Genomic DNA, 25579 nt, shown 5'->3' with positions numbered 1-25579 from the left:
TCACTCAGGATTATGAGTGTGCCGTTTCGTCCGTTGATAGATTTGCAAATTTTCGATCACTTTTTAACCCTTTAATTCACGATGGGACTCGAAGCGTTTCACCTTTTTTTTTTTGCAGCTTTTTATTTATCAAACTACTTTTTTGGTAACGGTTCCACATGGTTCTCGAAATATTTCTCAGTCTGAACAAAATATAAAATTAATTTATTTATTTATTTAAAAAATAAGACATATAAAGAAATGGTCGAAGTTTGTAATCTTCCATGGAAAAAAGAATTTTCTACTAATCTACCATGTAAATCCGTATGCCAATTTTTACACAAACTTAATAAAAACCAAAAAGTTGTACAGAATTTTTTTGGAAAAATTTTTTTCTTTTTGTTCTCGTTTGTCCGCCATATTGGATAGGCCATTTTGAGTTTCCAAATTTCGAGTTTAGACGTAATCAGCGACCTCAAAGGCCCATGCATCCAAAATTTCAAGTGAATCGCATGCACGGAAAAATTAATGCGTGACTGGGTTAAGAGAGATCTGACAATACGATGCGGAATGATCTATTTAATTTTTTTTCGAGGAGGAACTCACGGAGAACCCCATTTCTAAGAAATGCACTTTACATTCGAATGCCGGTTAAGTTACGTGCTCATCCTCGTTTCGGACTCGTTTATCACTTATAACTCCACATTTATCCCTGCTATCCAGAAGCTCTGTAGAAGCTTTTATACTGAACAATTCTTCGCACTTCCTGTATGCACCTTACTTACTATCTACTCTCGTTTCTAGAATCCTGTTGAAAATGCATTCATTTCGCGAGGTAGAATTTTTAATTTCATCGTCACACAAATGTTTCCTATTCTTATCAAAATTATTCTTGTACATACAGCATTTTTTCCATGATTTTAACTAAGCCACTAGACATATTTTTCAAATTTCTCGACATCTCGAATGATTTCAAATGCACCCCGACGGATTTAAAGTGGGATTGTAGACGTTTCCAGTTGATTGCAAGTCGATCCGTAGAATTATACATTTTTGCGTAACTAACGTATCTATGTATATGTCATTTCATATCGACTGATCTATTCGATGTGTCTGAAATTTTCTTAGGAATCGATTTCTTTTCCGATTCACTTGATGGTTTTCGAAGTGATAAAAAATGTTTCTCAATTTTTATCTCGATTCATTTAGCGTTGCTGGATAAACCTGGCAAAAGTGCACCCACAGCTTTTCGCTTACAATTGAAATCTGATCCAACTTGATTCACATTAAAGATATAAATTTTTGGCAAGTCTTTGTATCAATATTTGCGGTTACTAGCTCATAAAAAACAATCATTTTCACCGAGTAGTCTTTCACTCAGTAACTACAATGGGTAGATATAACTCAGTAAGAAATACTGGACTTGAATGTTATTACAACATACAAAATGTGATTTTTTTATTTGACATTCGCATGAAAATAGATTTGCAAAAAATTTCTGATCCTTTTAACGTGTTTCTTCCGTCAATTTGGCACCAACTTGGATATATCTGACGGTTTTGATACATCTTTTAACATTCTTTCCAATTATATTCTCAAATTGGATTTTTAAATGGTGCTCTAGCACGAAAAACCATAAAATAACCGTATTCATTTTCTTCTTTTTCGAATTTCACGCAAAAATCATAACAATTTATCCAAATGTGTAGAAGTATTCTATTTCGCTTCATATACATATTTAAATTCTTACGAGACTCGAGATATGATAGATACCTACAAAAGTGACGATAAATTTCTTGAAATTCGAGATTCACGCCAAAATATCAGCAAAGTATCCGAGGTTGATGAAATAATTTTGAAGAGGCCAAACTTACGGACTTAGCCCGTGATTGGCGAAAGAAGCCAAAGGGCACAGACGAAATTGAATTTTCCTGCAATTACCAATTCATTTACGTCGAAATTCCGTAATAGCATTAATGCAGAGCTCGGCAATATTTGAAATGGTTTCATTTTAAATATTCGATTCAATTAAAATCAATTTCTAATAGATTTAAACATATATTTTCTAGTTTCAATTTGGAATGTGAAAACTTATACACGTAACCATTAGTCAAACGGCTGTGTTTATTCGAATTTTAAACTTTTCGAAAAATTCAATTGCCAATATTCTCAGTCAATTTTCTCTCAGATTGGAATAAGCAATTTTAGGTCTTCGATTAATTTTCAACTTGAAGAGAGTCTATTTAGCAATGCATCGATTCTTTCGCATAAATATATCGAATAAACCTATTGCACGCATGAATACCAAATATGCCTGCCTATAATCACTAACTTCAGAGAGATTGTATCGTTTCAGATAATATTCTTGAAATAAGCAGCGTCTGATTCCAGTGTTTGAAATATTTTTTCTATAACTGTACAACTATAAGGTACATCTAGTAAGAATCCTCGAAACTTCACTCTTCTGGAATAGAAAAATGGACAATACTCGTCTACCATCGTCTACACCATTTTCATGCAGAATATAATACAAAAAAACTGCAGTTGCTTCTCAAGAATAATAATTGTTGAGCAAGAAATAAAATGAAAAACAAAACATTAGATTTTTCATTTTAAATAGAATTGCGCAAATCATTTCCATTTGTGCATTTGAATAAATACTTTCATAAGAGTTTTCCATTTTCTATTTTAAATGCATCCACGAAAGCATTTTATCCAGCACTGAGCATCGGGAAAGGTATAAAACTCGAACTAATCTTGGCTCACAGAAGCGCTCACTGATGCTCACCGCTGTGGTGCTGTTGAACGGTATAACTTGCGATGGATATATTTAAACTCCTAATCGCGTTAGCTTCTCAGCCTGGAATCGCTAACTTTCCCAACCACGTAGCCCAAGTTTTACTAACGTAGGAAAGTAGTTTCTCAATTTTTGCTAGCATGGCGCGTGTACGTTACACTTATCGCAAAAAATTTCATTTGTTAGTGTCGTGTTGCGTAGACAAGTACAAAAAAATTATTTTTATAGAGATATTACGTCTAATTCTTCCCGCAATGTTTTATTACTTTCGGAATAATTATTCAATGAATGCATTTTTGTCCAGATTCGATTTACACATCTTCATATTGGAGTTGAAATTTGATAATTGTTGAGTTAATAATTAATTGTGAGGAATGCTCATTCAATCAGTCGACAAAACGCAAGAGGTCGTATTCGTATGAGTGAATTGCAACACAACTTGCAAGAAAACTGACCATATAGCATCCGTTTGAAGCAGTCGATGCGTTTTAACGAGCTAAATACAAAAAACTGTTTAATCTCAACTCTAATATGACGAAACGTTGATTGACTATGGAAAAAAATGTATTCACTAAATAAATAGCTACCTAAAAAAGAATAAAACATTGTTGGGAAGAATTAAATGTAACATTTCTGTAAAAAATAAATGGTGTACGTATATAAATAACGCGGCACAAACAAAGGTAATTTTGTTGCAATAAAAGTTTCGTACTCGAGTACTGTTGGCAAAGCTTGGTGCACCGTTTTCTGGCGTTAGTAAAACTTCGGCTATGCATCTCTGAAAGTAAACGATTCCAGATAAGGAAGCTAACGTGATTAAGAGTTTAAATATATCCATAGCCAGTTACACCGATCAACAGCACCACAGCGGTGAGCGCTTCTGTGGGCCAGGATTCATTGCAGTTTTATACCCTTCCTGACGCCGTTATCGAATTTCGATGTAAAAGAGTCGGTGTTTGCAAAAGAAGAAAAAAAAAGCAATTTCAACCCCTCCTTTCAGCAAGCACAGTAAAGTCCATAAGGTTGAAGTCTTTGAAATTATTTTATCAATGTCGGATACTTCGCATTTTCTTGGTGTGAATATCGAATTACAGAGAATAATCAGGAAGGAAATTAAAAAGTTTATCACAGACAGGTATTTCCAAGTTGGAGCCAAATCGAATATTGACAGAAAAAACATGTCAAAATTATTGGGAATTTTTAGAACAAGCCGGAGTGAATTAAAAGATCACGTTTTGTAGATTTTGATGACTATCAATTCCGGTATTTCTTGCTAAGTAATATCTATGACAGGTACGGAGAAAAAAAAATAAGTTATAAGAATGATGGCTTGTTGATCTAGACAAATTTTTTTTCTTCAACATATATTAATGAAATCAATTAAAATCTGTGAGGACGCTTTTGGCTTGCTTAACCAGTCGTATCTTTTACAAAAATTAAGTTCAACGTCAAATTGATCCTTCACTTTCAATCAATCGTAAATGTGGATGAAAACAAAATATCCATATAAACAAGTGCATCATTTTTTTTTTTACTTTAACACGACTAGTTGAAAAATTACACTGCGTGAAGTTGATTATTTTTCTGAGCATTATGGAAATTCAAGATTTCCAATCGAACTCTTCTGGTTTGTGTCTGGTCGAAATCGGATAGTTCTGTTCCTAACAGATCGTCCGCAATTGCGCCCCATAGCGTCTTGGATCGACAATACTGAAAAAGCAGATGCCCAGGGTAGGAATGCAGAATAGCAACATCCGTTTCGTTGAAAATTCATCAACGCTTGCGGAGATATTTTTAGTTTTGTTCATTTCCAAATAAGTAGGACAGGAAGTCAATTTGCAGTGAGCAATAAAATTCAAATTAAAGTCGGTAGATTGATAACAAAAGACAAATCGTTTTCAAATGATTTACGAATGCTCAAGAATTCGTAAACTAACACAATAGCATTTTATTTTACAAATAAAATCCAGTTAATAGAATGGCACGATACGAGAAATGACGGGAAATTACTCAATGTAGAATTCCAATACGGAATAATTTCCAGTCAACTTCAAGTTTAGATTTTCCCACTCTATATTCCGCTGAAAAGTGATGGTTTTTTCACTTCCTTTTTCTCGTTATACAGCAGCTCTGATGGCTGCAGCGTTCTTTTAGTCTCCAAAACTGAGTAGAATCAAATTCTGTGGACGGCGATGCCCCTTTGACAGGCTGGCAAAAATAGAACTCTCGCCCTCTAGTAGAGAGGGTTAATTTCAAAAGGTTGGTGGATTGAAAATCAATACTTTTCGTTGATTTTTATTTTTTTTTACCTGTGGTCGCACGTTGAGTAATTATCGAATTAATATATTCGTTCTACGGTGAAATTACGAGACGATATCGCTACACATCAAATAATGCAAAAAAATAATCAATAAAAATATTTGACTTCCGAGATGGAGTCGCGTTGATGAACAATCATTTGCGGACGCTGTGTGAACATTGTAGCTTATTTTAGCAGGACGAGAGTCAACCTGATACCGGTTGCCTTTTTCGATGGTGTCTATATCTGTACCAGAAATCAATCAGAAAAAGATACTTGACTGATCAACTCCATTCAACTGGACACTTCTAGTATGAATAGGGACATCCTGTAAAGGAGAAACGAGTATCAGGTTGACTGATGAAGAAAAACGGAAATGTTTAAGAAAAGTCGGGAAATAACCGTTTTCCTATGATGCTCAATCCCGAAATCCAAGAATTACAATGCAAGAAAAGGTAGTCGAGGGTGATTTAGCGTTACTCTACGAAGTTGGTCACTTGACTATAGAATTTTTCACAAGATAATTTTCTATATTTTCGAACGCCAGATGCTGCATGTATTAACGATGCGAAAATTACAGAAATAGATCATTTCAGATTTCAGCACGGTTTAATTCGGCCAACACGGTATAATGGTGCTTTACGGCAGAGTGGTGGGTTTACCAGATGATCAGATGATTGGACAAGTTATTTTTTTTTAGCAATTATCAACGAGTTCGATTCGTAAAATTAATGTAATGGAAGGAAAGAATGGCTTCGAGAGTACCGGATCGTTTGAACGGCCCTGGCTGTGCGAATAGAAAATTAAGAACAACGGTGTGCAGAGAGAAAATCCAAATAGCGTGAATGACGTAAACGAAGACAATCACGGAATAATTAAACATTTTAAAGTACACGGAATACGAAAGAATTCAGGATAAGATATTAAAATGGGATAGAGAGCAACTTGCCACGAGGTTACTCAAGGCGAGATGTTAAATAATAATATTTTGTATAATAGTGTGAGCACACGTAGAGAAAATTCGGAATGATTTACGTCGATACACTTTGACTGTATTTACTTCAACCACACTGACGCGCCAGGCCTCGACGATCGACGGAAAATAAGTGAATATAATAAAGGCGGAGCACTTCAACGGAGCATCGAAGCGCCAGACCTTGACGATCGACGCATCGTACTTCAACAGATTGGAGCGAATGCCGCCAATCCGTCGATTTAGAGCTGGGGCAAAAGAAAGGGAGAGCTATAACGCGGCGGATTGGCGGAATTCACTCCAATCTGTTGAAGTACGATGCGTCGATTATTATTCACCTATTTTATGTCAATCATTGACAGAAATAGCATCAACTCGGAAGTTGACGTAATTTATTCCAAAGCACTTGACGTGGAACACTTCAAATTTTCTCTCTATGTGAAGTCAGCTCTTTCGATCATGATATCCGTGCGTAAAGTGCTACTTTTTTACACGCTGTATCGAAATGATTTTACTTTTTGTACTCGTATCGAAATGACCTGACTTTACGCACGGTGTGCCCAAAGCATTGGTCATAGCATTTTGCACACGGGAATCACGGTCAAAGAAAAATAACTTTCGATACGCGTGTGTAAGTTTTTACGCACTTGTATCGAAAACGAACCGAAGGGCGAGTGCATCCCTGTCAGACAAGTTATAGGAATTTTTGCGTTTGACACGCGTGTCGGGCTGTATTTTTTGTTAGGCTTGTATAACGAAGTGTTTCCTCTTGCGCGCCAACCGCAGACGCCAAAAACAGTCTGTCGCAAACACGTGCGAGATATTTCGTACATCGCTGACGGAGTAGGAGTGAAAAGTGCTTCGTGCGCACGTTTTTTCCGCACCACCAGCAGTGCGAAAAGAATATCCTCACACGGTGTGAGCGAAAGGCTACTTTCGATACTCGTGAATGGTGCGCAAAAGAAGACTATCCGTGTATGGCTAGCGAAAAGAAATTACTCTAGTGCTACAACTTCTGTTTGTTTTTGCTAAAACTGACGCCTTGCAACTCTTGATTCTTTGTGGTCCTCTTAAGCGAATAGGCTCAGAAGAGAATAAAATTAAAAATGGTTAGGGTCGTGGCCAGATTGGGATGGCTTGTGTATAACCATACGCATGTATGAGGACGAGTTGATTAGATTTTTAAAATTCCGAATTAGAAAATTAGAATTAATCTTCTTTTTTTCAGCCGCTGCACAGCACAACCATCAGGAAGGGGGTGTAAAGTCAGCCCACTGCAACAGTGAGCCTCGCCTGTCGGAGAACGATGTCAGTCCAGGTCTCAGGAGGCGCAACAGTCGTCGCGGTCAAAGCATGCACCATGCCCACCATAGAAAGAGCGCTGCTTTCCTTGACGTGCCTGATACACCGGCGCAACAACCCCAACGCGAGGAAGGCGAAGATGAGGATAGCTACAGATTGCGCAGTTTTAGCCTTACCAGCAAGGGTGAGTCTTTTATTTTGTTACCGGTCGTCTCGGCTCTTTTCAGAATTAGATCATTTCTTCGAGGGGAAAGTTCAAACTCCCAAGCTTTTGAAGATCAAGGTCAAAGAGCCTCCACGAAAATTGCCCGTTTTGGGATCCGCGCGAATTTTTACGACAAGGGCCAAATGATACCTTATGATAACCTAATACTGTTTTAACATCCCCTGAAGCAGGGTGTGGCTTTACTGAATTATTGTAGGGGTATACGGGTATTTTTGACATCGAATGGAAATTCAGCGTAAAAAAATTATACGTGAATATGATGATCGTCCTTTCAAATCTGATTTGTTTTTTTTTTCAGTCTTTAATCTCGTGAATATTTTCATGGAACATTAGTTTGACTGAACTGTAGAACCGATACGAGTTTGAGGTCATCGCGCACCTGTAGTACGATTAATGAACTTTCAATTAGTGAGAAGCAGAATACTTCATGAACATAATAAACGTTTTTCAGGAGTCATCAACAGAGGCGACTCGTTCAGAAGGAGGCGTTCACGTTCGAATTCCTTGGTTCCTGCCGAGCAAGAAACTGTGCAAGCGAAAGCTCCATCATCGACGGAAATCGTCTCGTATACTGTTGCTATTCTGGGTACTCAAGGCGTTGGAAAAACCGCCCTGATCAGCCAATTTATGACTAGCGAGTGCATCAACGCCTACGATCGTCAAAAAGGTTGGCTCATAAAGGTTCTAAAGTTGAAGGTTGCAGGTTCCGGCTATCCGGAAATACATTTACATTACACGCAGAAATGAAGAAATGGCACGAACTTTACGAAATCACGATAATAAGATAGTAGAATTCATGCCATTTCGTTATTTATGCGTCAAATGAAAATGTGTTGGAGTATTTTTTTTCAAAATTGCATATAGAATGGAGCTGTTAAGCCCTTTTTCGTGTTTGATGTACGAGGATTTCAATATGACAACGTCGAAATCGACTAGGGCACCCCCTTATAAAAATCCTTTTTTTTATAATTCTCGGAAGTGAGAAGCAATATTTGAAAAGACTTTTTATATATTCGAACAAAAATATTTTCAGTTGTTACACTTAATAATTTATTTACCCTTTAGGTCAAGAAAAACAATGTTATAAACTATTTCTACATAAAAAAAAATGGACATCGTCATATTAAAAACAATACTCGCACATTTTCTTTCGTGACTCATATCATTTATCGGAATTTACTTAAAAATTTTAATACAGGGACGGCGTCAAAAATTTGTTGCAATAGCCAGAATTATTGCGAAACGTTTAAATGTCAAGCCTATGCATGAATAAATTTTTTTTGACAGTACGTTATGTGCACAAGTTCAAGTAAAACTTTCCAGAATCAATTCACAAGGCGGAGAAATAGTTTCCAAATGTCTTGTGACAAAATTAACGGACCCTAATGAAATTAAGCTAACTCGCAGGGACGATTAGAACTGAGCCAATCCGGCAAGAATGTTAGAACCAATGTAAACTAACTCGCTAAAACGGTTAGAACTGATTGTGAGCCAACTCGCCGAGAAGCCGACTGATTATTCACGAAACAGACTGTACCGATTAGAAACACTGGGTGCACATTAAAGTTCCGAACTCCAAAAGTCCCGAATACCCTAGCGTCCCAAAAATACATTGTGGTGCCCGTGCATTGTCCCGAATGACAAAAGTCACGACCGCTCGGCGTCCCAAATGGCAAAAGTCACGAATCAGTATTTACCGAGACAAAGCAAACCCGAAGGAGTCTATTCTAGTTACAATAAAATAGCCGATGTAGGAAAGTCCAAATAACGCGTGATGTCTTCGTTGTATTATTTTTATTGAGAGAATGTTTCAGTGATTAGATGACGTAAGCGATGTTTCCTGATTTCAGACGGTAGTATTTTTGGATCTAGAAGGTAAACCATTTAGAACTAATGAAGACAAGGAGCAAAGCTATACGTAACCTAGTTAATCGTCAACTTGAGGTCGACAACGAAGTGGTCGGTAACACTCCACGATCAGGATCAAGGGACTGCTGTAGAAGCGAAGGAGATCCGTATTGGCTTCATCGATATTGACCCGCATCCAGAAACCTTAATTTATTCGGTGGTCGGTGAAGGTTCAGTCAGGTGGAAAAGTTTTCAAGATTTGGCACATCGACAATACGACATGCCTTATCACAATCCACTGGCTCCCACTGTCACAATTTTTGACACAGCAACTTGTTAGCATTTTAAATGAAAAAAATTATAAATTAGCTAACCAGATGTCTGAGCAACAAGGTGAGGAGAGACATTACACGCTGACATTGTTGTATACACTTTTCTCTCGTTACATCTCCTCCATTGCGCTCATAATCAGTGGAAGCATTCAACTTAATTACACCGTGCGTTCCGTCGAGTTGGCTTAGTTATAATCGTCTTGGTGAATTAGCTAAGTTCTAACATTCCTGCGAAATTGGCTCAGTTCTAACAGATCCGATGAGTTAGCTTAGTTCCAACCGACCCGGTGAGTTAGCACAGTTTCGTTAAGTACCCCTCGAAACGATTCCTTATTCGAAACTGTTATGGGAGGAAACTGCGGTAGAGATCACAGATTAATCGAAGGGAACGGAAAAAATTGTTTTAAAATATTCTTTTGACAGTTAAAATACGTCACACGCTGACAAAATCAATAAGCCTGCCGCTGAAACGATTGATCCAGCGTTTCGGTTGTTTCACGACTCACAGCACGCAGAAAAGCTGACCGCTAGCTATTTCACCCACGATAAAATCGTTGATTGAACTTTGAATACTGAGTACTTGAGGTAGTTGGAGGTTATTGCGTTGACGCTGATTGATTATTTAATATTTCCATTAAGAAACGAGAGTGTAAAGATTTATTGCCTTATGCTAACCGTCGTTTTACAAACAGTGACTTGGTTTGTCAGCAGTGCCAACTTCTTTAAGATTACTGTAACTATAGCAGATTTATGCGCTACCGGCGCATGGTTACAAATATGATAAATGACACCGTAAAAACTCAGTGATATAAAATGGCGTCACCATAAACTTTTCGGTTCAGCGCGGAGACGACAAGAGTAACCTTTGCTTGTTAAACTTTTTAATTGGCTATCGGGTTTCTACAAAAAACCTTTGTACCACTCCAAAAGTTGTTACAAATATATATAATTTTTGTTTAGTATCTTTAATTAGGTATAATGTTCCTTTATGCAGTCAGGAGGTTACTTTAATTTTGTGTTTAACGCAAAACTTATGGATTGGGTCTTCGAAAGATCCTTGGCCAGAAGAAATTTTCGTCGCAGGTTCAAACGGAAAGCAATAGAATAGATTTTGGACTAACACGAATAGACAACACCAATCTATAGCAAAAAATACCAAGGACACCACATTTTGTATTACTTAGAACTAGAACGACTTCCATTGAAACCTTACCACTAATGAACGAGTGGTTTGGCCAAAAAGCTTTTCGTTAGTAGTAAGGATCGTTTGAGTAACGACAGCAAAAATTCAGAAAATTTCGTAGAGATGTTTACCAAACTTCTTTCATGATCCATTATCTGAATACGTATACGACATATATTAAAGGCATATTTCAGTGGCAGAAAGTTGTATTCCAAATTTCGTTGAATTTCTCAAGAAATTACCGAGTAAGCGTCCGCGATATTGAAACCGTAAGTTCCAATAAGTTTCATCAGACCTTTGTCTCGATATGAAAAATTTACTCTCAAAATTTAATCCCAATCTCAGTAAAATCGGTTCAACGTCTGGAATCCTGCCAACAAAAATCTGACGCGTTCGCATGCACACTGTGACGCAAATTTTTGCTGCACTTGGCCAAACCGGAGAAGCTGCCAAGTACTTACCCCGTTCACAATAATTCAGTAACCTGCGATGATAGCTGAAATATTATAAATGATATCAAGATTTTGTTCGGCGCCTGGCGTGGTGAACACACGCCTAACAATCTGCATCGTCCCTAATCGAAAAGCAATTAAAAAAAAATTCATACATTTTGTACGCTATCGATAAGAAAAAATCAAGCAAAAGAGTGTGAACGTAAGATAAATGATGATCAAATTTTGAGACTGAATTCGCTGCTCGCGAGTCAACTACAAAACGCCAGATTTCGAAAAAAAGAAATTTATCGGCAACAAAAAGTACGCTTGAAAATCTACTGAGATCTCTAGCTCGCGCAATAAAACAACCTAAACTAGTCGGTCTTACCTAATTGAGCTAATCGCTATGAGCGAACAAAAGCCAGATTAAATACAAGCACTAAACGGGATTTTGGTGATGAAGCTTCCAACTTAACTACGCAAGTCGCTACAATAAAATGAAAACAAGAAAAGGAAGAACAATAAGATTAGTCGAAAGCGCTCTTTGCGACCGTGCTTGCGACTACCTCCGCCGTAGCAGCTAGAACTTAATCGTCACCGAAAGCGCTAATCGTTATCTTAAGCCGAAACTAATTCACTACCAGCGCTGATCGTAGCGTAGAAAAACTGCTGTGATAATCGCGCTAACCGCAGTAAAGAACACAGAAAACGGTCTTCAATTCTATCCGACTAGAAATGTCGTGACAAATCTTAAGGTAACCTATCTCCAACTCAACTTAAAATAATCGTGACGCATCCGGAACCTTTATATTTATCGAAAGTTCTAAACTGGTTTAATGCTTCGCCGAACGCTCGCACGAAAAAAAAATTTAATGTATTTAGATTTTACATCTGTCGTGGTGAGTATATGGACAGCATTTTTTTGGAGTCAAATCTGCACCAATTGTGGTAGATCTGCGTGTAAAGCATATTGTAACTTTTACTACTGGCTTTGTAACTCTTATTATCGGATTTGTAAATCTTGCCACTCGGGAGATGTAAGATCTACAATATTTTTCAATGATACCCAACCTATACTTCAAAGGTGACACTTGAAAAAGACGCTAACGTGATTCAACCCCGTCCCACAGAATTTGGCTGATCACAACTAACGAAGAAATTGATTCTGCTCGAAGCCGTGACTCGATTCCACAATTTTCAATAAAACGAAACTGACTCTACGTTGTACCGCGAAACTCAGGTCACGGCCACCAAGCACAGAGATCGGTAAACGAGTTTCGAGTACTCTTCGACACGCAAAATCCAGAATGGTTAAGCCGTTTGCCGGCATGCCGTTACTCTACGTCTCTGGAAATTCGATTGTAGGAAATTAAATCAGCGCTCACCGCTCCGCAGTCATATATACCGGAAACTCCCGGGTTCCCCCGTATTTCGTCATAGGGATCTGACCTTTCTCGCCTCCCGCAAGCGAAATTCTGTCGTGACTTCCTCCAATTGAAAAAGTGCGCAGTGCTCGAAACCATCGCCAGGACAAGAGTATCGAACTTCGCTAAGTAGAGTCGTGCAGTGACTCACTCAAAGTGAACTGAAATTAAAGCAATTAAAATTATTTCCTTTTCTCCCAAAATTTATTACGTGTCATCTGAACCAACAAGCAAAATTTAGCCCCAAAACTTTTATTGGTAAATTTTCCTATTCCATCTATGAATTTCATTCTTGAGCCAAAGCTCGTGGCAAAATTACGTCCGCTTCGGCTCTTTTTAAGACGATTTCAAAATTTCTATCTCTATCTTTAGTTACACATATATATACATATATATATATGTTTTAGAAAAAAAATAATACGTGTTAGCTCATCTTAATTTTAGAAACGTCACTAATTATTGTCTGAAAGGTTTTACTGCTGCACGTGTTCTAAACTGATGCATGTAGGTACGATGATATAATGTGAATACGACATTGATTGTAATGGTGTAAATATGCATTAACTGAATATCAATCCAAAATTGGCAATAGAGGTAGAAATTAAATTATAATAAAAGAGAGACAATTTAATATACTGGAACCTTGCGCACTGAAGACATAACAATCTATTCTTGTGAGCGGTAGGCAAAATCCTTATGAAATTCTACCTGTACGTCAGGATTTTAATATTTTTGCCTGCGTCACGAACCTTATTTCTCCAGGCTTAAATATCGGCGAAAATGACTTTCCAAATTATTCTTTCTTTTTTTTCAAATAACCCTTAACTGTGGATTACTGAAAAGTATCACAGTGGATAATGTGAAAATAATTGTACTTTGAATTGATTATCGGAAAACTTCGGGATAATGTACATTTAATTCTATGTGTTACAGACATACCAAGTGAACAGTCCGTCTTCATAATGCTGAACGGTGAAGAGAGCGAATTGAGATTTTTAAACATCACAAACCCGAAGGTACAGTCCTCATCGTTTCACTACAATTTCTAGTTTGAAAATTATTCGCTGTTCTCGCGAAAGTTTTGAATATCGCAGTTAATTTTCAATTTCATTGTTATCAAATAGTATACATAAAATTTTTATTTTAGTATTTCTGCTGCTTCATGGACGTGAATAGCAGCAAATTACCAACGCTTGCACACTGCTCCATTTCTATTGATTAAATTGTACTAATGCATAGAAGAAATTAGCCTAACACTTATCGTTTGAACATTTTCAATTTTATTTATTAGCAGAATAAAGAAAATTTCTTGCGAAAAATCTGAAAAAATATTCAAAAATCTGATGTGGCATATGAGAATGTTTCAACGACCATCCGTAGTAAAATGACTCTCGCTTCTAGTTTTTTAACGTTTTTGTTCGGACAAAGATTGAAAACAGTATGAAGGAAAAATATCCGCTCTCCTTTCTGACGCACAATTTTTCAGAATATTTTCAGATTTTTAAATCGTGTCGATCAATAACATGATTTCGAAAAATTGTAGAACATTCAAAGAGTGTCAAAAGAATCTTAAAAAAAAATGAGTGTCTTTCAAAGTGCGAACAATCATATCCAAAATCACGGGCCAAATCCGAGAGGTCAAGGTTCAGACCCAGGTCGAAATGGCATGGGCTGCCTCATATATACACATACGTTCCTTCAGAATGTTGGGTGTTCGTGCTGCTCGTCACGATAACCGTTAATTATTCTGGTTCAGTTATACTACTCAAGTATCGAATATAATATCAAGCGTAATTCTAAATTACATGTGTACCGTACGACAATTTTGACACAAGTTTTTGTGGAATAAAATCAATAGTCAATTGCTAATTATTGACACAATCAAGTGGTAACTTGTCGGATCGCAATTTCCATCGCAACTTTTATTCCCTACGCTTCGGCCATATGCGTGGGAACAAAAAATATTTCGACAGTAAACGTACAAGGTACAACGAGCTTTTTGAAAAGCGCCTTTTCGAAGTTATTTGAAAAAAAAAGAAATCCAGGCGCATGCGGAACATAATTCACGTAGGAACCAGGTGAAAACCACTTGTTTTGTAGTTACTTATTAAAAATTTGACTGATGTGAAAATTGCTCAATTTTCAAATAAAAAAATTTGCCAAATTCGTCGGGAATGCTTACTTTTAGCACGGACGGTACTTAGGACGGTCGGGACGACGAACCGGCAAACCGAGCGACGACGGCTTGCCTCGTCGACGCACGAAGTTACGCACATTATTTCGCGCGTCGGTGAACCCGACTAGTGTTTTAGCGGGGAGGCGAACGACCAGTGGCAGCACCGACCGGTTGCCCACGTGCAACACTTAAGGGGATGCTACAGTCAGTCTTTACCGACGGAGTAAAATGCCACTGTTTTTTAATATTATCGACGCCTAAGCAGCAACGACGTGAAAATCCCGTAGTCCGTTAAATTCTACGTACAATGCCGAATAAAAACATCCCGAAACTTTTTAGCTTCGTGCGAGAATAAAACCACGAAATGTATTCCAGCGATCGTGGATTTTATCCACCATTCCTGACACACACTTTCGTCTTTAACTTCACTTCAGTTGTAACAGCCAACTGATTAACTTCTAATCCATCCTCCGTCAAGTACGCTTCTAATCGATCTTTTATCAAGTCGGTCTACTTTTATTCCAACATTCAACTAAATAAATTCTACTTCGCAACCCAACCAGAGCAACTCTTAATTTCAAGTACTACATATTCCAAAATCCATTTATACGTTCAATTATAAATGTTCCTTATCTCATTTCCCATTCTCTACTTCATTCCCTAAGCCGACAGCAGCGACGAGATCAGATTCAAAGATATCCGAAATAACAAACACCAGAATTGAGGGGTTCGAAAGTGCACATGTAGCAAAGAAAATCCTAGTATGTAAAATCGAGCATTCTAGTTGTGCGCATGCGTTAACGTCATTGTACTGCACTGTTCGGAAATTGAGCAGTTTCCGCACGTTCCACAGACTTTGACAATCGAATTCTCCAAGCAAAGGTTGGAAGAAAGTGTTTTTTCCGTTCGCCTTTGGCTCGTACTGTCAACTTTGCTACCCGAATTTGTGCCAACGCAACAGACGCCTTTGCGGCTCACGCGTAAACTGCAACCTCATCGGAAATCATCCGCTTTCCGCACTTAAAACACAATGTACCATTTAATAATCGATTCGATTTACCTAACTATTCGTAAACGTCTCATAATTGAAAAATTTTCTGTATGATATCGATAACGTGAACGAGTACAATCAATTTTCACTTAACTTTTGAATCCAACATGCACTGTTAATAAAAAATTTTGAAAAGGAGTTACGGCATTCGCTGAAGATTATTATTTTCGTATCGCTGTTCCAACAATACCTATTTATTTAATTCTACCATTTTTCAGGCGGAGTTGGATAAGATATCACAACCTGGCGCCTTCGTCGTGATGTATTCAGTTATTGACAAGGCGTCTTTCCAACGAGCTGAAGAATACTTGGCATACTTACACGATCAGGATCTCCTTCGAGGAAGGCCAGCCATCTTGGTTGGTAACAAGATTGACTTAGCTCGGTCAAGAGCAGTGTCGTCGCAAGGTGATTTAATTTTTAGAATATCTGGATTTTTAAACTTTGTCGAAAACCTCACACCTTTTGCATTCAAGATGTTGTTATACTCGCGTAAATCACTATTACTGCAGATTTTTTAAATACTCCTGATCAGAGTATTTAATCGAAATTTTTTTTTATCATATTCATAACGAAAAATTTTGAGACTCCCTCTGCCAAGGCTTTGCAGGGTTGCAGGATGAGTGAAAATTTTCAACATGTCTTCGACATTAATTTTTCATACCGACATCCTATCCTCAACGTGAAATAAACCATTAAAATAAAACATCTTTCATTGTTTGGCCTTCCACGTGCATTCAAACGGAAGTCATCCGATGATATTTTGCCGTGATAAAGTTCTCCTCGGAGTTTTCGTGGTCGTTAATTCCGAATCCAAAGTCCAAATTTGGAAATACAGAGTGTTGCACCTGAACTGACAAATCGACGTGATAAAAGGTAATTAAAATTAATGAAAAATTTTACCATAGTGTTTTCAAGCTCTCTAGTCTGGAATTTGAAATTGGATTTATTGCATTCAAAATGGTAGATCAACTTTATCGAAATTAGATGGCATCCGAATTGGCTCTGAACGAGTCGATTCATCATTTGAAGTCCATCATTATGAATTTTGGAATTCGGAAATCGAATTCGAGTTTAGCGACACCATAAAACTCTTAGGATCACTTTCATGTTAAAATATCAACAAATGATTGCCGTTTGGGCCTGCATAAAACGCCGAGAGTCATCAAATTTTATTATTATTTTCCTCAACCGTACTCAATTTTTGACTCTTCTTCAGCCTTCTGTAGGTTTTCTGTAATTCTGAGGCTGCTAGATTGAAAGTTCTCTCGTAATTCTCGGATGTAATCACCATAAGTGTACATTGGTGCTGGATCTTATTCTTAGCGACGTTGATAGTTCAAATCGCTATCCGTATACCAGCTCGAATGGTGTAAATCTCGTCGCAGTATGCTGCGTCTTGTTATATGTGAGCATGGCATAGGGTAATCATTCGTCCCAGTTGCTGTGTTCCTCGTCTACGTAACGCTTCATACATTCCACTGATGTTCCATGTAACGCCCCAGAGCTCCTTTGGATTCGGGTCGATGAGTCATCGACTGGATCTTGTCAATCATCTACGGTCTACAAATATTTTCGAGACTGTTACACAGAAATTTCGTACCTTGATCAGTGGGTATTTCTTGCGATATTCCAAGTTCGTACACAATCCTGGTTACGAAATGTTTTAGTACAGTGTTAACTTCTTGGTTTAAAACAGAAATTGCCATGCTGTACTTAAAATTAGTTAAATAGTCTTGGAACCTGTTTTCTTATTCGGCTTCCGTTCGTCGTGTTACGGTATTTAATGCACATTTCTCGAAAGGTTGATTCAAAATATAAGTTCCGAAAATTGTACGTTTCCATCTTCCTGATAAGTTAGTTGTTTTGCGAATTATCGCATCTCGATATTTGCTCTTTGACACACTTTTGATTCTTCCGTTCGTTCGGTTTGCTCCTTGATGAGCTCGTATGGATGTGTCGAAGCACTCGTAGATTACCTATCTCGTTCGTCTCCCGAGTATTCATATTGCGAATTAATAGAGACAGTTTTTTCTTTTCGCTGATATCACCTCACTGCACGGCTGTGCCTCAAGGTATCTGTATTAGTATTTGGCTTCTTTGCCATGTACTCGATCACTTTGCGCGATTATTGTGAAGATCACGAATCAATGATACGGAAAATAAATGACAACCAGCAGTCAAATTTTTCAACTGAACCGCCAATATGTTCGTAACATTGCAACACCCTTCCTCCAATGATGCGTTGCGAATAGGCAGCTATTTACTGAAGAATTTTATTTTTCAAGCACTTGACGAGGTCTTCCAACACAAGAGCTCGACTTGGCTAGTCAATCGGATTGTAACTACAAAATGTACCCAAATTTCCGACACCCCCTATCATACGTTGTGATTCAGCTGTTGTTTGTTCACGAATTTTATTTCCAATTTTATTGAAAAATCAGCGAAGGCTCACGACGCCAAAACTTCATTTATGCAAATTGTTGAGCTTGAAATACAATCTTCGGGAGGCACAGAAATCCCGTCAAACAATATTTTTTGCCCCGGGGCTCCAGCACTCTATTCGTCCGTAGGCTAGCTCCAATCGCCGCCGACTTTGGCTGCTAGCTTCAGCGTCATGACTTGTATCGAACATGTGAAAGCAATTGCTTGATTTATTATTAACACTACTGTCGCTTCCGAAATTTTTTTGAGGACAGAAGGGAGCAGGGAGAGAGCATAGAGAAAAAAAATGATTTTCCCGCCACGTACCTTGCTCGTTGAATCGTGTTTCAATACCACTGTACAAAACAGCAAGGTCTGGCATGACGACGCATACATGCCGAGAAGTTGTGCTTGCAATTTTTCATGATGATTTCACGATGAAAAGTGGCGATAAGTTTTTCGTGTATTTTTAATATAAGATAATTTTGGTACTGAGCGGCTCCCTTTACATTTCAAATGGTTTGTTGCGAATTTCATTACTTTTATAAGAACACAATAAAAATACCGTTGTACAGTACTCTGTATAAATTCAGATGGTCCGTTCAACCATACCCCTGTAACTGTCGAAGGTGGATCCCACTGATATTCAAATGAAAATGGTAAGCAATGAATTTTCATTACTCTCAAGATTTAAGTCTCAAAATTAACACCTCGAAACCTGGTCGGCTGTTTAATTAATATTTCACGATACAGTGCCTGCGAAACGTGATTTTAAGATGTTACATTTGCTGCCATTAATCGTAAGATAGTTCGTAGTTCGAGTTGTCACTTGGAGCGACTTGTCTTTATTTTTACATGTGTCCAGTACGCAGACTACTGTTCGGGGTATCGATCTTGAGATTTGTAGTACAAAGTATATGCAAAGTCGCAGGTTTGGCATGACAAAAGGCGGTGGCCCTTAAGGTCAGCACTTTGTATAAGCGCTTCCGCATGTCACGCTCCGGCACAAATGTACGTATAGTTGGCGTAGAAGCCAAGTAGTCAGTAGTGATGAAGCTGTTAAATAAAGAGGTACGGGGCTTTATTAATGTACCCCCGATTCCTTTTCCCCACATATAACAAGATACATCACTTCCAAGTAATGAAATTGATTCATCCTCTATTTTTTAATACAGTATCAGCAGGGTTTTTTTCGATTAAGATTCGTACCATGATCGGCCGATAATATTGGACGCGAGCACAATTCCCTGGTTCTTCGCGGGCATTAGTGTTACACTTATCGCATATATTTCCCAACGTATACAAACCAAAATTGAATAAATTGGGTGCCATGTACCAAAGTGCCAAGGTATTGGTAACAACAAACGAAAAACAAATAACTCAGGCTTTGACCGAAATGAAGAGTAACAAATTTAACCTCGAAACTTATCACGGATGACAAAGAAAGAGGGAGAACGTGAGGTCAACGATGTAAAAATTACTTCAGAAATCCAAAGGAATTATTTTTTAGTTTAACGTTGAATGTTACTGACATTTTTCATACGAGAATATACAAACAAATACTTATGAGTACATCACGAAGATAAATTGACGGTCATTTCCAATCACGCAGAGATCAACCGTGTACCATATTTTTTTTTTACGAGTGCAAATTCTTCTTCTATTGTCTATGTTGAGTTTCACATAATTATAATATATTTACTGCCAACTGACAAGCTCAAGAAAAAATCTGTCTCATACGATTTGAAGGGGATCGATTGATAAATAAAATGTCATTTTATTTGATAAAATCAAACGAACAATATCAATTTTCTGATGGAAATTGATAAAATGACGCGCATTCTCTGACGTTAGTAATAACATAATGTTTATTTTACTACACTTTCTAACTACATTTCGTCAAATTTTCAGTCCAAAACATTGTCCACCTAACGAAAGACTTCGGTAGTCGAATTCTCGTCAAAGTCGCGAGAAAACCTAAAAACCTCTAAACAACAACAATCTTTCACACAACGCACTTCATTTTTCCAGATGGCAAGTGTATGGCCTGTACTTATCGTGCAAAGTTCATCGAGGTGTCCGTCGGCATCAATCACAATGTGGACGAACTCTTAGTAGGGATTCTGAATCAAATTCGATTGAAGTGGATACACGCCAGTTCCGAAAACCGTGGTGGAGGCGGAAGCGATGGAAGCGGCCATTGGTACAAGTCAAGAGGAGTGGTCAGAGCGAGCATGAAGGCGCGCCAGATGTTTACCTGGTTGTTTGGTAAAGAGGACAGCAAGTTCAAGAATTGTGAAAATCTTCACGTCTTGTAATCGTAAGATTGGCTGGACGACGCGAGGCTAACCGCAGCGAGTTATGATCGAGAAAAAAAACGTATAATACGTGTTTCCGTCGTATGGAATGGAAGGCAATAGTATATTGTGTGACAAGGGATCGCCAAATTTTGGCCCGAGTTACACGCGTTAGTTTTTATAACAAGCGAATGAAAAATGTTGGAGCTTTGCGTGGTAGTCTTCGACTACTCTAGTCCTGCTAAACCGCTACGCAAAGCCCAACTTTTCACGCACGTGCGATAAGAACGAAATTTACGCACGCAAGTCCTTTGCTGTGATATAGGGACTTGTGAGTAAAAAATTTAACCGAGATTCTGGTGACGGTTACAGGATGGATTTTTTTGATCTTGGAGCCGTATTTGCAACTTACAAGCATCGTAAGCCAAAAAACGGAAAGCTAGCGAAAGAAATTTTCTGATAGAATATTGAGGATGCAACTACAAGCGCGGTGACCTAATTTCTTTACGAAATAGTCCCATGAGAAATCGTGAGATAGCTACAAAGCTAACTTGTTTCACTAGCACTAGCACTTGATATCAAATTTTTTTATGCGGATGTTAGCATGATCTAACGGTCAAGCAAAAGCAGCAATGTATGGCGCATTTCGTACCAAATCAACTCTCACAATTAGAAACTTTTATTAATCCTATACTCCTAGATTTATAAACTTTGTTTTCGGGAAATAATGATTGACTCACAATCATTTGAACCTATTAAAAGTCTCACTGCTTCCTTGATTATTGAAAAATTCTACAAGATATCGGTACCTTAAAATGTAAGGATTCGTTTCTTCGTTTAATATGTATAACAATATTATCTCGATCTTATCTATAATTTTTCACCGAATGGTTCTCGGTTCGTTATAAGTATGAGAAGTACATATCAACGGGAGAGCATATCTGAGTTTGATCGTGTCATCAAATTAAAAAATGAATCTCTAGTTTATAATAAGTGTGCCTCAAAAATTTGGATTATCGATCAATCTTCCTGCTAGCAAAGTCCCCAAGAAGGTGATCGAGGTATAAGTTAAGTTTGGTACGAAGAAGCATGGTATTGGGTACAAAAAGGTTAGTTTTCCTATTTTTGAATTTATCGCTTTTGAAGCAAAAATCGATCTGATACGTTCAGAATATAGAAATAACGATAGAATTGTCTTTGTTAATTACCTGGAGAATGCTTGTGGCGATACCAACAAACAAAATAAGGTTAACCGAGTACCGACCGCAGTAGCGTCGCTCTAACGAGTCAGTCTACGGAATGAGAAGACTTGAGTTTAAATCCCCAGCGTGTTGGAAAGGATCTGAGTGGCAGATCGCAAAAATTGTAAGGCACAGTTCAGACGCCAAATCGGCAAACTGAGGTTTAAACTCGATCCGGCTCCACCTGGGCAAGGTTTTCCACAGTTTTCCTCACTCCCTGTACTAATGAGGTGGTTTCTATCGAACATAATAAGACGGCTGCACACGCATAATGATGGTTACTAAACCCCATCCCTCTCTCGTCTTGCACAAGCCAATCGCTTATACGGGGACGCGTCCGAAAGGATATGGCGAGTTTGGTTGTAGTTATTATTAATATTATTGATGTTGTTACTATTATTATTATTATTGTCATTCTTACTATCATTATTCTTGTTTGTATTATTAGTATGATGATTATTATAAACCTTATTATTCTTAATCTTACTCTTATTATTCGTCTTTTTTTTCTTGGTATTTTCAGTCTTATTACTATTATTACCACTATTATTGTTAACTATACATTAGAATGGTAGGTGAACGGACAGTGAGGTTTTAGAATGACAATTTTCACTTATTTTCCTTAAATGACGATAGAGGCGATATTTACAAAGTTTATCATGGGTCGTTGTGAACACAGCGATGCGATGTCGTCAATGTTTAATAACGAACTGACGTACAAACAAGTGAAATTTGATTTGATATTTACATTGGAAACACATGTCAACGCATCTTGTTTCCTTAATCGATAGCACAAAGTAGCCTATATAACCAGAGGAGACACTTGTGGCCAAATCTTTAATGTATTTGATTCAGACCCGCCATGTTCTGAGGGCATTTCAATGGAACGAAAATTTAAATGGATATCGCAATTCCTGTGTATTAGCCACCATATGCTCAAGGCATTTTCGCACACGCACAAAACACATGCGCAAAATGGTTGGAATCAATACGACTTCCGAGTGTCTCCTCTGGTTGTCCGTACTCCGTGCCGATAGTTCTATCTATTTTTCGGCCAAACGTGTACAAGAATATTCTGAAATTCCACTGCCTAGGACCCACAATGAATACGAAACACAGTTTCAAATATCTCTAAGAAATGAACAATTCTAACATTAATGAAGGACATATAACCATCTCATTTAAATGTTTTGTCTTTCTTTTACGAATGTTTTCACTCAAGTTACACTTAAGTCGGTGGCTCATAGATGAAACCAACTTACAAACAAAAAGAAATCCCCACTCCACACTGAGAAAAATACGGCTATGCCAACCAGATTTCTGGTTCTTGAAACCATAGTAACCAACAGACATTCTATTAAACATATACTGACAATATTCCGCCAGTGGTTCTTGAACAAAATTTAGGTTCTGCTCTGAATACCTTGAATATTGTTTATAACCGTTTGCAGTTGACAATCGAAAGAGAGTCAAACAACAGAATTAGTTTCCTCGACACATTTGTAATCAAAAATAAAAACCTTATTATAACTGACTGGTATCAAAAACGTAATATTCCATGCCAAAAACTTGGATTTAATTTTAAAGCTGCTGCCGGATAACAATAATCCTTCACATTAAACCGAAATTACTGTAATGCTTACGGATCGACCTTTTTACGTAATAAACCTAATAGGGAATCAGGTTTCACGATCGAGAATAATGCAAGATTTCCAAGGATAAGTGCGTTTGTTTTTCCGTACGTGAAAAGGCAATCAGAATCAATCGGATTTAATTCAAATAGATTTGTGAAAAGTACGCTCAAGAAAACAAACAATTTACCTTCCCTGTTTGTGCTTCCTAAAAATAAGGAAACACAAGAGAAATGTTCAAACAAATTTCTTCGAATCCCAAGCGATTACTACAACAAATGCGACGCGGGCCAAACAAGTAGGTTACTATGAACTAGAATTCATAAACATAAGAGGAATCTTTTTTGTGATAAAGATAAACAAACTGCCCTAAAGACGCACAAAGTAGATCATAATCATACTTTTAATTACACTGATGCAATAAGATTCAACCGGGAGAAAGATTACGATTAGAAATTATGTTACGTAGTTGAGGTCAAAAATGTTGTAAATCTTGGTGATTTACATCGCAATTAATTGAAAAATAGAAAGGTTAATTATTTTCAAAGTTGTTCGACTTTTCACAGGTGTGATTTTTTCTTAAAATTAGTTTTCCCTCTCGTTTTGCTTTTGTCTAGACTTAGACTTACTACTTTATGTATCAGTACCACGACAGCGATGGCAGCCATGCTTTGATAAGTAGGTTGACGATTGGATTTCCCTTCTTCGCTACCTATTTATGTCTCTCTCTCTCTTTCTTTGGATCTTTTTCAGGCGTTTTCACGTGTAACTTGTTATGCTGATGCTTTTCAATTCAAAAATTCAACTAGTACAGGCTACGATGAGGGCAAAAAAAAAGAAAGGTAAACAAGTGGGAAAACTCTACTCCTAACGTAATAAGTTTCTTCTCTCTGAATGTTTTTTAAATTATGAGAGTTGAGAGGGTAAGAAATTGACTCGATGCAATCCTTAGCTTTTATCTATGCATTTTCTATTTTGAATTCACGATAAGTACCTACTTATTCATTTATTTGGTGTTTTATTACGTTCACCCTAACTCACCCACACACTGACAGAACCAAAATGGCGGTAATTGCAAGTAATGAACTTATCCGCTCCCGGCGTTCCTCAGTTTACGGAACTCATTTCGGAGAGAGATCGGTAGTTGAGTGCCGTTGTAGCGGGAACGGTTATGACGAGTTGCCGATGGATGTAGCCAGGATTTTAGTCCGACGGGAAAGTTGCGACCGTCAATGGTAGATGAAGCGATATGCTTGATCTGACGCAACTAGCAGTCTAATATTTAGGCAATGAATTAGACCAAAGGTGACGTGGAATACAGACCCATCCTTGCCGGACCTTGATATTGTTCGTTCTAAAGTCAGCTGGTTCCCATATAGAGTTAGCCAACACCTACAATGCAGCTACGACTTGGTTCTATCTTGGCGATCGAGAGTCGACTTCCGATTCTGAGCCAATGACAATCCAATTAACCTGCCTGTACTAACCCAGGCACGGCGTCGAGTGCTGGTCCAACTTTGTCAACCAATGCTGGGTTGATACTTGAACCGTCGTTTCTCTGGATATCGTATCGACCCTTGACTCGACATCGGAACCAAGCTTGGGCGGAAGTTAATCCCACAATCAACCCAGTTCATGCTTCGAGTATCGGTTTATCCATGTCAACCGTTACTCGAGAGATGCTCGAACTGTTATTCTCCAGGACTCGATACCGTGCCGTCGATTACACATTAAATCGAAGGCTAGGCTGTTGTAAGTGCCAGAGTCCACCCAGATGTGGGACTGAGCGACGATTTTCTTATGCCAATTTGCTGTACGTATATCTCATATATGAATGCAGGATTCATAGTGCCTTGCAAACAACACACTAACATTTTTCATTACCGAAAACGTCCACCGACGAACACCAGGTCACTTATTCAGGCTTATTTTCACTCAGTATCGAATTCGCAGGTATCTAAT

The 25579-nt window shown here is 37.9% G+C and overlaps 1 protein-coding gene across 4 annotated transcripts in view; it reads left to right on the top strand.

Moving 5' to 3' along the window:
* The window catches only part of LOC124302642 (GTP-binding protein RAD), a 41245-nt gene extending 17924 nt beyond the window's left edge, over nt 1–23321 (top strand). For 3 of the 4 annotated variants that reach the window (XM_046759005.1, XM_046759003.1, XM_046759004.1), the window contains exons 3-7: nt 7277–7534; nt 8028–8243; nt 13731–13813; nt 16243–16432; nt 20480–23321. In XM_046759005.1, the coding sequence (XP_046614961.1) occupies nt 7277–7534; nt 8028–8243; nt 13731–13813; nt 16243–16432; nt 20480–20766 (1034 nt within the window). In that variant the 3' untranslated portion in view covers nt 20767–23321. Of the gene's footprint in view, nt 1–7276; nt 7535–8027; nt 8244–13730; nt 13814–16242; nt 16433–19041; nt 19108–20479 lie in introns of all 4 variants that reach the window. The other variant, XM_046759006.1, reaches the window with a different exon arrangement.
* The last annotated feature ends 2258 nt before the right edge of the window (nt 23322–25579 follow it).

Source organism: Neodiprion virginianus, chromosome 4 (genome assembly GCF_021901495.1).
Source record: "Neodiprion virginianus isolate iyNeoVirg1 chromosome 4, iyNeoVirg1.1, whole genome shotgun sequence".
NCBI classification, from domain to species: Eukaryota; Metazoa; Arthropoda; class Insecta; order Hymenoptera; family Diprionidae; genus Neodiprion; species Neodiprion virginianus.
Note: the sequence above shows the minus strand (reverse complement) of the source record. Positions and strands in the feature narration are given on the sequence as shown.